The sequence below is a fragment of the Melopsittacus undulatus genome, chromosome 1 (assembly GCF_012275295.1).
Source record: "Melopsittacus undulatus isolate bMelUnd1 chromosome 1, bMelUnd1.mat.Z, whole genome shotgun sequence".
Lineage (NCBI taxonomy): Eukaryota > Metazoa > Chordata > Aves > Psittaciformes > Psittaculidae > Melopsittacus > Melopsittacus undulatus.
Window position 1 is genome coordinate 4798042 of NC_047527.1, and position 13016 is coordinate 4811057.

The following is a 13016-nucleotide window of genomic DNA, read 5'->3' on the forward strand; positions in this document are numbered from 1 at the left end:
TCAGCATAAAGTAAAGAAAGCTAGACGCTTTCTCCCTTTCGTCTTCTGTTCCCATGAGTCGCCGCCTAAGGGTACTGCACTGCTCTTTGTATAGGCTGCCTTATTAACCCAAAAGCTGAATATACTAACTCAGTTACTGTTTTTAAGCTACTTTAGCCTCAGGTAAACAGAGTTCCAAGAATAATTTCGTTACCTTTCTGTTCCCTTACTTCCTATTGAATTGGATTTTCATGCAGTGTGACAAGTTGGCTGGTCCCCATTTTTATGGGGGGACTTGTTTTTAAGCATCATATGCTACAACAACAAATGTATCAGTAATTTCACTTGTATAGCTATGCGACACCATCTACCATGGATTTTTTGTTAATAGAATTTGACTTCATTCTTGGACCCCTGATACAGCATGCTTATGAATGAGATAGAATAGCAACAATAAGCATCAGCTGAGATCATTTTGAGTTAAATATTGAATATGGCTTTTGGCTGCATAGTGGTTCACCACTTGCTCTGGACCAGTTTGGCTTTGTTAGGGGAAAGAAGAATTGGAGTAATAAGTGCATTACTTTTACAACATTAATGTGCATTTTCCTGTCATTTATAAGTAATGTCTGAAGTGCATCAGCTTGTGCTGTGGGGATTGATGGGCCGCTGCAGTACATGCGGGATACGGTGCTCATTTGAACATCTTCCCAGTAGAGTTGCTCCATTTGCCACTGGTTTGAATTTCAGCTTTTTATGACTGCAATATGCTCTGTATTATTAATACTTAGTTGGCTTCATTTCCTACTCATGTCTTCATGATAGCACACTCTGGAATGTGTTTCCTTTGAAAGGGTCAACACCAACTCTACTTACACAAAGCCATAAGTGTATGTGCTGATCTGACTCATCTGGCTGTAGATCTATAGTGAAGTATTGAATAAACCTAGAACTTGGTGGTTTTTAACAATGCTTTAAAATAACTACTTCCACTCCCAAATTTAAGTTGTGTGTAAATTTATGTTTGGAAGTCATTAACTCTGTTGCATCATATAAGCTTCTTAGAATGTATCTTTGTCCCTTGGGTTTTTAGGTGAGAAGTCTTAAATTCTGCTACTTTTCTGGTTTCTCTTGAGTCAGGTATATAAGATAACTACAGTCTGAATACTTTTGGATTACTCATGAATTTAATAGTGTATTTTCCCCTCCCCCTTCTCTGTCCCCTCTCTCTCCCCCTCTGTTTTTCTCTCTCCTTGCATGCCACCTGGATCTGCAGATGAAATTAGTGGGGACGGTAATATGTTTTCTAGTCTGTGTGTTACTAACGTGCAATATGCAACTCTTATATCCATAAACCACTTAATGCACATTTCAGTAATGACTTTTATACAGCTTTTCATATTAAAAAGCAGTCTGCTTTGGACATTAGCCAATAAATATTGTACTGTACAGGCTGTGCAACTAACACTTGCTGCTCAACTGGAATGGGAAAAGGAAAAACTTATTTCAGACACCCAGGGCTGGGTTATTGCATGTGTTTGCAATGAGACTTCTGGCATGTTGCAGAGGAGGTTTAGGGGTTTGCAAGAGTGTCCATTCAGTTTGATTTTATCACAGATAGGTTTTGGTCAGTGAGTGAGATTAATGGGTGTAACACGTGAGAAATGAATCTACTGAGTGATACTTTAAAGACATAGTAGCATCCAAGTGCTGTGTATTCCGCTACTACTCCTTGCATACAAAGAAGATGTACAAGATAGATTAATGTAGATGGAATACAATTAATCAACTATCAGCTGCTCAATCTGCTAAGTTTTAAGACATTTTAATGTTTTTCTTCAAAACTTTGAACATTATTACAAAAATTCAACTTTTCCAGACTCTAAATCTTTACTTCTAGAAAATACTGACTTGCTGTCCTCTGGGAACAAGCTGAGTTTTGTTTATGGGGTTTTAAAGGAGATTTTTAGCTATTTTTCCAAAGGATTCCATCTGATGTTGGAAAAAAATCAAACTGCTACTCCTGGTAGTGTGTGTATCTTTAGTCTTAGAAATAAGAGGTACTAAAAGGTCATAAAAAGCAGTATGCAAAGGAAGGTCATAAAAAATAGAGATAACATCTTGTGGCCTTTCAGTAAAATGTAAAGGGGGTGTGTAACTGTTCATCTCCTTTCCTTCACATTTAAATCAAAGTTAATAGTACCCCAGTTTTCGTAAACATTAAAACCTCAAAGGACATTTTTTCTGTCACAAATGCAGAAATTGTATTGCAGATACTGCCCCTACATAGCTTTTTATTGGTGCTTCTCTTCTATGAATTACAGCCTCTGATAAATAGGAAAAAATCATGGAAAGGGAAATTCCAAGCAGGTGGTAAAGGTCATGGATTAGCTGTTACGGATTTAATATCCAAGGATGTTTTTTCTACAGTTTAATAAATACACTCTGATTTAGTAAAGCTCAGGTTGGCTCCTTTACCTCTGCCACCAACTCTGTCCAAAAGACACCTGTTTAGTTTTCCATCTTAGAAGAATCTTGGCTTGACCAACAAGTGAAAAGGCTCAGTGGTGGTTGTACAATGGGCAAGAAAACAGCATCTATGAACCCTATTTTTAAGTCTTAGTTTTTCTAGACTGATAAGGATCTTGAAGATAGGCTATCACCTGAAATCCCTGCTTTGTTGTGTTTAGCTCTTGAGACTGCTTTAACACCTTCTTCTTGTTAAAGCAGCCTGGAGAGATTTGCCTTGGTGAGTTTTGCTTTAGGCTTCATTTAAGTTCTGGAATATCTTAGCAGACTTGGTAATAGCCTCCATAGTATATGACTAATAGTAGGGTGAAGTCCACAAGTGAGGGAGGTCAGTTATCTGTGGCACAGAACACTTTGAGCACATCACTGTTAATGCCTTGATGAATTTACCTCTAATTCCCAGAAGCAATGCCAGGCATCTATGGACATTATATTCTGAATTCTTCCTATAGATTCCTCTCTTAAACACATAACAAGAAATATTTGTTTAGTTAATGACATACATTTATTTAAGGCTACTGAAGACCATTTTAGTTTCAGGGTGGTTTGGGGCAGTGTATCAAAACAGTGTGATGTTCTGATAATGGATTTATTATGGCTTAATTCATTTAAGAGAGAGGTGGGCAAACCAAGCTGTTTATCACATTTTGTAAGCACTGGTCCATAACCTACAGTGACAAATGCTCTGGGTTTTTCAAAGACCAGTGTGGCACCAGTTCTAGTTTCCAGACTTTAAATTCTTCTCAAATATGTTTATGATATCATTCAGTTCAGTTTTTTTACACAGATTAAGAACTTTCTGGTAGCCTTTAATACCAGCTTGTAACAGTCATTGAGGTATACCACATTTAGAAGTTAAAACCATCTTACCATAATATGGCAAGGAAACTGAGTGATTTATCCCCATCACATTGGGCTCACACTGATGGTTTCTTTCAAACAGATGCTTGAGGTTTAGATCAAACTGGGGTTTGTTTTCTACAAAACCATCACTTTATAATGTAGTGAGGAGAAAACCAAAGAAGAGGTTGGTGGAATTTGCTGCCTGTTTAGAATCGTTCACTGTCTTCATACTTAACTGGGTTTTCCTTAGGTGACTGCTTTGCTGTGTCCTAAATAGAAATTTCCTATCAACAACTTAAATGGCATAGAGTTTCCATAGAATTTCCTGGTTCTGTTTGTACAAGACATGGTAAATTCCTACAGGAGCTGGAAAGAAAAATAGCTTTCATTTTATTTAAGTAGTAAGAAGTAGGGGTCATGAAAGTACATTTACTCACTGAAGTGGTGAATGTCAGAGGTTAGAGGCAATCTGTAGGTTCCTAATAGTGGAATATTCAGTTTGCCAGGAAATTAAGCCTCTTGTTTATGTACATGTGTAATATTGATGAGCCTTGCTCTGGTTTCAGAGCTGCCTTAAATTGCTTGACCTGAGGGCTGCTGCAGAAAGGATCATCCCATCCTTCTTTCCACTCTCACTGTGGCTTTGTCCCATACCTCTAGAAATGACACCAGGGAGGTGTAGGGATATACGTATGCTCCAGGGTAGATTGGGAAAAAAGGGGAGTAAATCATGTCTTTGAGAGGTTGCCCAGTATCTGGTCACCTAAAACCAGCCACAGAAACCGCATGTTGGATTGGAAATCAATTGATTTTGAGAACCTCTTTATGCATTTGAAGTTTATGAGTAGAATTTATCAGCCCTGATGTGAAAAGTTATCTCACTCTTGCGGTTTTCTGACCTCCAGAGGGATTTATCTGACCATTAGGGAATGACCTGTACGCACTGCAAGTTGTTTAGAGCAAGAGAAGGACTTTCTGAAGTGACTTGACACCATTTGAAACCCTTTTGAGACCAGGTTAAGTTTTAAACAGAAGAAGAAATTACACTGCTGGTTTTCTGCCAGTTTTGGGACCTGGTTGTTTTCAAACAGCATGCAGGAGATGTTGATTCTTGATGACAGAACCGGTGCTGAATTTCCACTAAACAGCAACAATTGAGGCTAATGCAAGAGAAATGGATGTAAGGGGAGAATGTGACTTATAAGATCTGTAGGTTCTAAAAGTCTCTGTGGAAAATAACTCACCTTGCCACACTGCCAGGAGGTAGATGCTGCCCTGGAACATCTTTACTCTCTGTTTTCTGCCTGTTTGACATAATAATCCTAGCAAACTCTGAGTCACACTTTTACTGAATGAAGGTAAAGCAATTTAATGCATTAATAATGTTTTGTCCTTCCTGCAATGGAATTTGCTTTTATAAAGATTTGAAGTCAACGTTTAGACAATTTTCAGTTGCAAACCTGAACTTTTTTGAATACAAATGCCTCTTCCTTTTATTCCTTGCTGAATGCATCAATGTGATGTTGTATAATTGGCACCGAGGTCATTATCATACCATAAATTATGCATGAGCCAGTTTTATTCATGCTATTGTAAATGCGTCCCAGCAATGTGAAATTGGGGGTTGTGACCTATTGATAAATGGGAAATGTTGTTCTGGAGGTGTTTTCATCTGCTTTTCCCGAAACTCTTCAATTCCTCCCTTTACAGAGACAGATGACTATGCAGAGATTATAGATGAAGAAGATACTTATACAATGCCGTCAAGTAAGTATGGTGCTCCCCTTGGGAACTTCTCTATCCAAAAGCTTCTTTGCTTTAGCAGGGACTGAATCTTATATTTCATACATGTGTAAAGAAAATGTTCCTTATGATGTTTTGAAAGCTCAGATTTGGTGTTTTTCAAGTTCAGGTTTTGAAGCGAAGAAAACCAACTTCTGGTTTGCTGCTGTTGGTGACTTTTGTTTCTCAAAATGTAGATTTTTATTTTATTGTGATGGCAAACAAAACACTTAAAAAAGAATGGATGAGGTTTCTGGGGTAAGAGCAAACAATTTGGAGAGCTTCTGTGTGTTGCTGTCTAAGCATCTGTCACCCTTGCTCTGTGACAGACTTGCTGCTCCGTGGTAAAGTCAACTGTACCACATGTTAAAGATGGAAGACTTGAGGAAGAAAAGTAACAATTCAGAGTTCTTCTGTCTTCATCTTTGAAGCCACAACAATGAGGCTTTAGCCACCACAAGGACTTTGTCTTGTGGCATATTTGAATTAAATCAACTCAAACTGTCACAGCTAACTCATTCAATGTAGTATTGTGGTTTCAAAGTTGTATATGTGAAAATGCAGCTATGTTTTGGCAACCAAGGATTGCTCTAGAAGTAGACAATCCCTTGATACCCAGACCCTCAGAAACGCTGGGTTTGCTTAGTTAAGAGGGAAGGATGGTGCTAAACTGGTACCCTGTTCTGCTGAAGAGCCATGGGTGTCTGAGAGGGTTTCTGGAGTTCACCATGTGGCAGGAGTGTTTCATGATCACACCAGTGTTTGCAGCATCGTTTCCACTACTGTGGCAAATGCTTGAAAAGTAAGGATATATGTTTAGAAAAACATATATATTTGAACATAAAGATTTGAAAAGCAAGGATATATGTTTTCCAGAAGTAAGCAATATGTTCTGAATGCCTTGCAGTAAGTCACTACATGGGTCTACTAAAGTAATTGCAAGATCCAAAAGTATTGTGTTAAATTATATCCTTTGTTTTTTGTTAGCGTTTTAACTTAGTGTGGGCTTGGGTGGGTTTTTCCTACTCATTTGAATCCTCATGGGAGTAATTACTTGTGGGCCCAGCCCTGGATGATGCTGACCACTTAAGTTTGCCTTCAATTCAAAACCCATGAGATGGGCTGTTGAAGTGAAATTCATTAAGTGCTTTGCTGGACTGAAGTGGACTCAAGTGTTCAGCTCTCAAAGGCCTGAGTCAGTGATGATCACAAGACCTGTGACTTCTGCTAATGTAAACTTAAAATTGCATCAGTATATTTCTTCATTTAAAACTAATATTGTTGAAAACTGTTTGTCCTTGTCTTGATTACAAGAAGCTATATTTAAGTAAGCGTTTGATTTTTCTCTTAATTGCACTGCAGAAAGCTATGGAATAGATGAAGGTAACAGGAGCCCCTTTACCCATTCCTGTATGCTTGCAGTTTGGAATGATGTGGATTTTTAAGTTTACTCTTCACTTTCATTTAGTAAACCTGTTTTATAGTTAAACCAGTTAGCTTTGGGATTTTAAAGAGGAAAATGCAGTACTTAAAAAAAGAAGTGAAAAGGGCATTTGTTTGTTACCCAGCTCTAGATAACGTTATTTCTTTGGTGTAAATGAAGCCAAATTATCAGTCACAAAGTCCTAAGCTGGTTGGTTGTGTTTTTTGTCTCTGACTACTACAAGGAGAGGTGAAAACATATCCTGTATGTGCTTTTCTGCCAGTCCTGACCTAGTTTTCCATGTCTGCTAGAAATGAAATTGCAACTGAAGTAATTCAATTGCAATTGATTCAATGTTTTGCTGAAGCACTGAGCCATTTTTATCATTAATGTTCTCAGTCTGTTAAACCACAGAGTTAACAAAATTGCTTAAATCTACCAAACGCATCAATTTTACTTCTGTTACACACTGATGCACTCAAAATTCTGCTCTTTCATTTGATCTTTATTTGCCATGCTCTTGTTTCTCTATTTTCATGCAGTTACCTCTTTAAAAGTTCTCTAGGCTCATTTGATGGTTCCAAGATCTAAAATACCACATAGTGGAGTCCTCTTAAACATCTCAAGCCATGTGTGCTAAGGCTGTATTTGATATCATTGCTGTTGCCCTAGGCTGTCCTCTTTGTCATTTACTGGCTATAATTAAGAAGGGTTCAATTACCTCCATTGCATTGAAATAAATAATGCATAGTAGTTCATTTAGCAAATTAGATTTCACAATTCCTGCCTCATTGCTTTGATTCAAACATTGGTTTAAGAGGTTTCCACTGTGTATACAGCATTTGTATAGGTTGGTGTGCAGCAACTGTTAATCTTAGTCATTCATATGTGAGACTTTGGAGTGCCTGACTTTGCGTTTTGTGTCTTGTGGGTTATTTCTTTGCCCTTCATCAGAAATTTAATATCTGAAGTGCATTATATTCCTATAGCCAGAGATTATGAAATTCAAAGGGAGAGAATTGAGCTGGGGCGCTGCATTGGCGAAGGACAATTTGGAGATGTACACCAAGGAGTTTACATGAGCCCGGTAAGCCTCCCTTCTGAAATAAAAGAGAAACCACTGTAAAACCTTTCTAGTTAAAAACTAACACAAAAACTAAATGTATTCCTCAGATGCCTTGGTCTGAGTATTCCAGAACAAATAAAAACTGATTTTGTCATTTATTTTTCAGAATAATCAGCATGTAGAGAATACTTCCCATGCTTCAGATAAGTAGAAAACTAGCTCTAGAGTAGTTTCTCTACTCCTATACTCCCATTTTTTATATATAGGGAAAGGGACCACAAGAGCCAAGTAAATTATTCAGGACCTTACTAAAGTCACTGCCTCAATCAGAATTGGAAGTCATTCATTTTAACCCTAAGCTTACACTCTCATCTTCATTTTGAGTGTGCCTGAGCGTGTGTCCCTTTGGCCATAATCACGTATTGAACGTTCAGTGCTGAGCCTGACTTGGGTCTAGGTTTGGCATTTGGTGCCGAATGACAGAATCCCAGGTTGGAAAGCACTTCAAGGGTCATCTGGTCCAACTTGTCTGTGCAAAGCATGACTTAGAGACCTAAAGGATCTTACCGGAAGAAAACCTCTTGAAGCTTCTCTGGGCTGTGTGTAACTTATGGAAAACGGTATCTGAAAAACACACCAAAGCAAGAGAAGATGAAAGATGCTGCCTGAGCTGAGAGTCCTCCTTTGGGCTGCCTTAGTGTATTCATTTTTCAGTGTTCAGAGAGTAAACAGTCAGATGGCAAAATCTGTTCCTGATTGTGACTATGTGTGCTCTGTTTAACTTGGGTTTAAGCCTTTGATGTCACTGATTTCGAAGCTAATACATAAAATCTTTGGTTTACTTTCCTTTGTAGTTTGACTTCAAAATCAGAGTTAGTCTTTGCTCTGCAAGAGACACAAAAAGTCCTTTATTTGGCTTTTCAGGTTGCTTGGTTGCGTAAGTAAAGTGTGGGGTTTAGGCATCTCTGCTTTTGATAAATACCATCAAGAGTTTACCATCCTCAGTAATACTGTTCAGCTAAACTCCCTTCTTTTGTCATAAGTTTTGAATTATTTAACGTAGTTTAAAGCTTTATTTTAAAAAGAAAGCCTTTACTAAGGAAGTTTTTTATTAAGGAAGAAATTCTTCCCTGTGAGGGTGCTGAGGCACTGGCACAGGGTGCCCAGAGGAGCTGTGGCTGCCCCATCCCTGGCAGTGTTCAAGGCCAGGTTGGACACAGGGGCTTTGAGCAAGCTGCTCTAGTGAATGGTGTCCCTGCCCATGGCAGGGGTTGGGACTTGAAGAGCTATAAGGTCCCTTCCAGCCCAAACCATTCATTGATTCTAGGCATGTTAGGTTTAAATGTTACACAGTGGATGTCTTGTTTATAACAATAATTTAACATTGAAGCCTTGAAAATGTTATTTCTGAACTAAAAATGTTTTCATCAATAGTACCTTTCTCTGAGCAGTTTAGGATTTTAAAGGACTTGGCTTTTGGAGGGCTGTGTGTTGTGGAGTTTATTTCACATGTTGCTCACCTGTGTCTTTCAGGAGAATCCTGCCATGGCCGTTGCAATCAAAACATGTAAAAACTGCACCTCAGACAGCGTTAGAGAAAAGTTCTTACAAGAAGCCTGTGAGTATTAAAGTACTGCTTCTGGGGTAGCTTCTAGAACTGGCCATTGCAAAGACCACAGTATCTCTGCCAGAAACTTCTGATAGTGACATAAATCTTTCATTACTACATAGCGTGACCTTTTCCTCTCCTGCGGTATGTGCAGTACAGCCTTGCTTTGCCCATGTAGGCAATTATATGGGGTTTGATTTTCTGCCTTAACAGTGATGTCAGACTCCTGTAAGGCTTCAGATCCAGTGTGGGAATATTAGAGCTCTGATCTTCCATTTTCTTCCTTCTTGAATTCACATAGCACCTTTCCCAGTGTCTGACTTGCAAAGGTCAGGTGGTTGTCTTTGTTAACAAAGTTGCTAAAATTGTTATGTTTAAGAGTTTGAAAGAGTTTTGAAAATTCAGAATGAACAATTATGATTGAATAAACCCATTTTCTAAATCATTGCCCACAAATACTGCATTCCCCCAGTGATACATGTCATACAGGGAGGGAGGCTTTTTGTGGCGATGAATACTAACAGAAAACTTCTGTAAGTGTTGTAGTTCACTGTTCTCTACTGTTTGGTCTTGCAAGCAAATTGAGATACAAATTCAGGTCTTAATTCTCGCCTGTTATCCTCTGCTGTTGTGTTGCTATAAACCTTGTAGAACTATTTTAGACTGAATATAAGGAAGAAGTTCTTTACTGTGAGGGTGGTGAGGCACTGGAATGGGTTGCCCAGGGAAGCTGTGAATGCTCCATCCCTGGCAGTGTTCAAGGCCAGGTTGGACAGAGCATTGGGTGCCATGGTTTAGTGTGAGGTGTCCCTGGGCATGGCAGGGGGGTTGGAACTGGATGACCTTAAGGTCCTTTCCAACCCTAACTGTTCTATGATTATATTATATCCATAAATTACTTTGTTATGGCCAGATATTACAATATACTTCTATTCACTGTTCCTTTGTTCCAGGATGTTTTCCTAATTGTTCAGAAAATCTGTGTTCCTACCTAACAGCTTCTTATTTTTGGATGTCAGATTTTTCTTTAAATTACTATAATTTTTCCCATTATGTTTCTGGCTGTTGGAAAAGTAAATACCATTGCTTATAGTAATAACTCAGCAGCCAAAGGTAGGCTGCTGTCTCTTCACAATGTAGAAAATAATTGCTCATTGAACGCTCCTTTATTATGCTTTGAGCTTGACAGATTAGGAAATGGCAACGTAGTAGACAGATAAATGGGGCTTTTCAATTCTGATTAAATAGTTTTGCCACTTCTTTCCTGTTTTTAATTCTAATTCCCCTCTGTTACCTTCCTCTTGTTTGTGTTCACACTGCAGCCTCTCAAAAGAATGCTGCCTCCTCGGTTTTAAGAGTACACCTCAAAAGGCCCAAATCCCATTATCCAGAGAGGCAGATTTTGTTATTTCACTGAATTAAGAAATTTATTTCCTAATATTTTAATATTAAAATACTATTTTGGGAGTTTTGTTTTTTGCTTATGGTGAAGTTTGCAGTGCTGAAAATATGTAATATTGATTCTTGCAAGGAGGAGTACCTCAGAGTGAACAGTAGGTGAAAGATGTTTTTACATGCATTACCTGTCTTTTCATTCCTCTCTGCTTTTATGTAGCAGTGTGTGACTATTAATACATTTGTATATGCTAAAATACAATCCACCTAGTTTGGGGAGATCTGTATTGATCTTCACTGGCTTTTTGGTAAATTCCTTTCTACTCCTTTCTATAAGTAGTTCATTCTGCTTTCCTCTAGAAACTAGATGGGAAAATGATACAATGACTGCCTTTCTGAATGTGTGAGTTTGTTAGTTAACATGGATTAAATTCATTTCTAGGAAGTACGTTGCAACAGTGGAGTGTTTCATATTTAGAACTGGCAAAACAATATGATATAAAACTGTTCATGCTATTTGCCTTTCCATTGCTTTAATCATTAAAACTCTAATTCTGCTTCATTTTTACATCAATAAAGCAACATTTGCATGTTATAAAACATTATAAAGCAGATTGAATTTAGCATAAGAGAATCCTAAAACTGAATAATTAGAATGTTTGGAATGTGTACTTTATTTCCTGAGATTTGAATACTAACATTGGGTTTATATGAACTAGTTTAGCAATGCATACTTTTTCTGAGGTGTGAAATAGCTTCCTTCCCTGAAACTCCATTGACTTCCAAGGGGAAGAGGGGAATTGAACAATTTAGGTATCTAGCTTCCATTCTGTGTAGTATTTCAGCAGTTGTTACTGCCTGTTTGACATCTCACATTATTTATTCCTTTTTATTAATGCATTAAGCTATGCTATTGATAGGGATGTTTGTTTTACTGTGGTTTTTTCTGCATTATTCATAACCCATTAATATTTTAAAGAATATGTCAAGTTTATCCATATACATTTCTTTGCAGGAAAATGTTATAAAATTTTTATAGCATTAGGTCTTACAAACAGCATTGTCAAAGGGTTTTCCTTGGGATTTGTGGTGTCACAAGATGTGTTGGTTATCCAGCTGCTGTGTACCAGTGTACAGAAGTAGAATTCAGAGCTCATTGGAATAGGAATCCAGAAGCACCTGATGGTTTTAGCTTGTGGCTAATTAAAAGCCAGAAGATTTTCTATTCTTGCCTAATTTTAGGTGAACTGGAGCAGACATTCCAGTTACGTATTTCTGTTGATACTCTGAGCTGTAAATGTAAAAGAGGTCCTACTTCAAGATTAAATTAAGGATGTTTATCAAGGGCATGAGGAAGAAATTCTTTCCAATGAGGGTGGTAAAATACTGATTCATGTTGCTCTGACATGTGGTGGGTGCACCATCCCTGGAGACATTCAGGGCCAGGCTGGATGTGGATCTGGGCCATCTGATCTAGTTGAAGATGCCCCTGCTCATGGCAGAGGGTTGGACTAGATGAGTTTTGAAGGACATGTAAGGATGCTGGGAAGGGACTCTTCATTCGGGTTTGTAATGATAGGACAAGGGGTAGCAGCTTAAAGCTTAAACAGGGGAAGTTTAGATTGGATATAAGGAAGAAATTCTTTACTGTGAGGGTGGTGAGGCACTGGAATGGGTTGCCCAGGGAGGTTGTGAATGCTCCATTCCTGGCAGTGTTCAAGGCCAGGTTGGATGAAGCCTTGGGTGCAATGGTTTAGTGTGAGGTGTCCCTGCCCATGGCAGGGGATTGGAACTGGGCAATCTCAAGGTCCTTTCTGACCCAAACTATTCTGTGATTCTATGACCCTTCCAACACAAACTATTCTATGTTCTATTGTATGATTCAGTAGAAAGGGCACAGGTTAATTGATCATACACTGGATTAATAGCAGGGCAGAACGAGAGCCTAACTTGACTTGCACCTTCCACAGCAGGAGGACAGTACTGCTAAAGCAGGCAGTGTTTTCTGCTGCCCACAGACCAGATATTATTGCTTGCAGCAGTTTTGCAGAACTGTGGCTGTATTTTCTGGTGATAAACTAAATGCTTCTTAACTGATTATTTTTGTTTAAGGGAAAAAAAGAGGTTTTCTGTAACATACTAACTTACTTCTTTTTCCTTTAGTAACAATGCGTCAGTTTGATCATCCTCACATTGTGAAGCTCATTGGAGTTATTACAGAAAACCCAGTGTGGATAATCATGGAGCTCTGTACACTTGGAGAGGTATGAAAAGTCCTTGTGCAACTTCAGTCTTCTTTTAGCTCACAGATACTTTTACCAGAGACCGAGAGGATCACTTCAAGGCACTAACACAAAGGCACTCTCCTCAAACATGATATCGTACTTGTT

The 13016-nt window shown here is 38.4% G+C and overlaps 1 protein-coding gene across 1 annotated transcript in view; it reads left to right on the plus strand.

Annotated features, from left to right (window-relative positions):
• Positions 1–13016, plus strand: part of PTK2 (protein tyrosine kinase 2) — a 143143-nt gene that overhangs the window by 93039 nt on the left and 37088 nt on the right. The window contains exons 14-17 of the mRNA XM_034068054.1: positions 5062–5118; positions 7546–7643; positions 9156–9240; positions 12790–12890. Coding sequence (XP_033923945.1) covers positions 5062–5118; positions 7546–7643; positions 9156–9240; positions 12790–12890 — 341 coding nt within the window. The remainder of the gene's footprint in view (positions 1–5061; positions 5119–7545; positions 7644–9155; positions 9241–12789; positions 12891–13016) is intronic.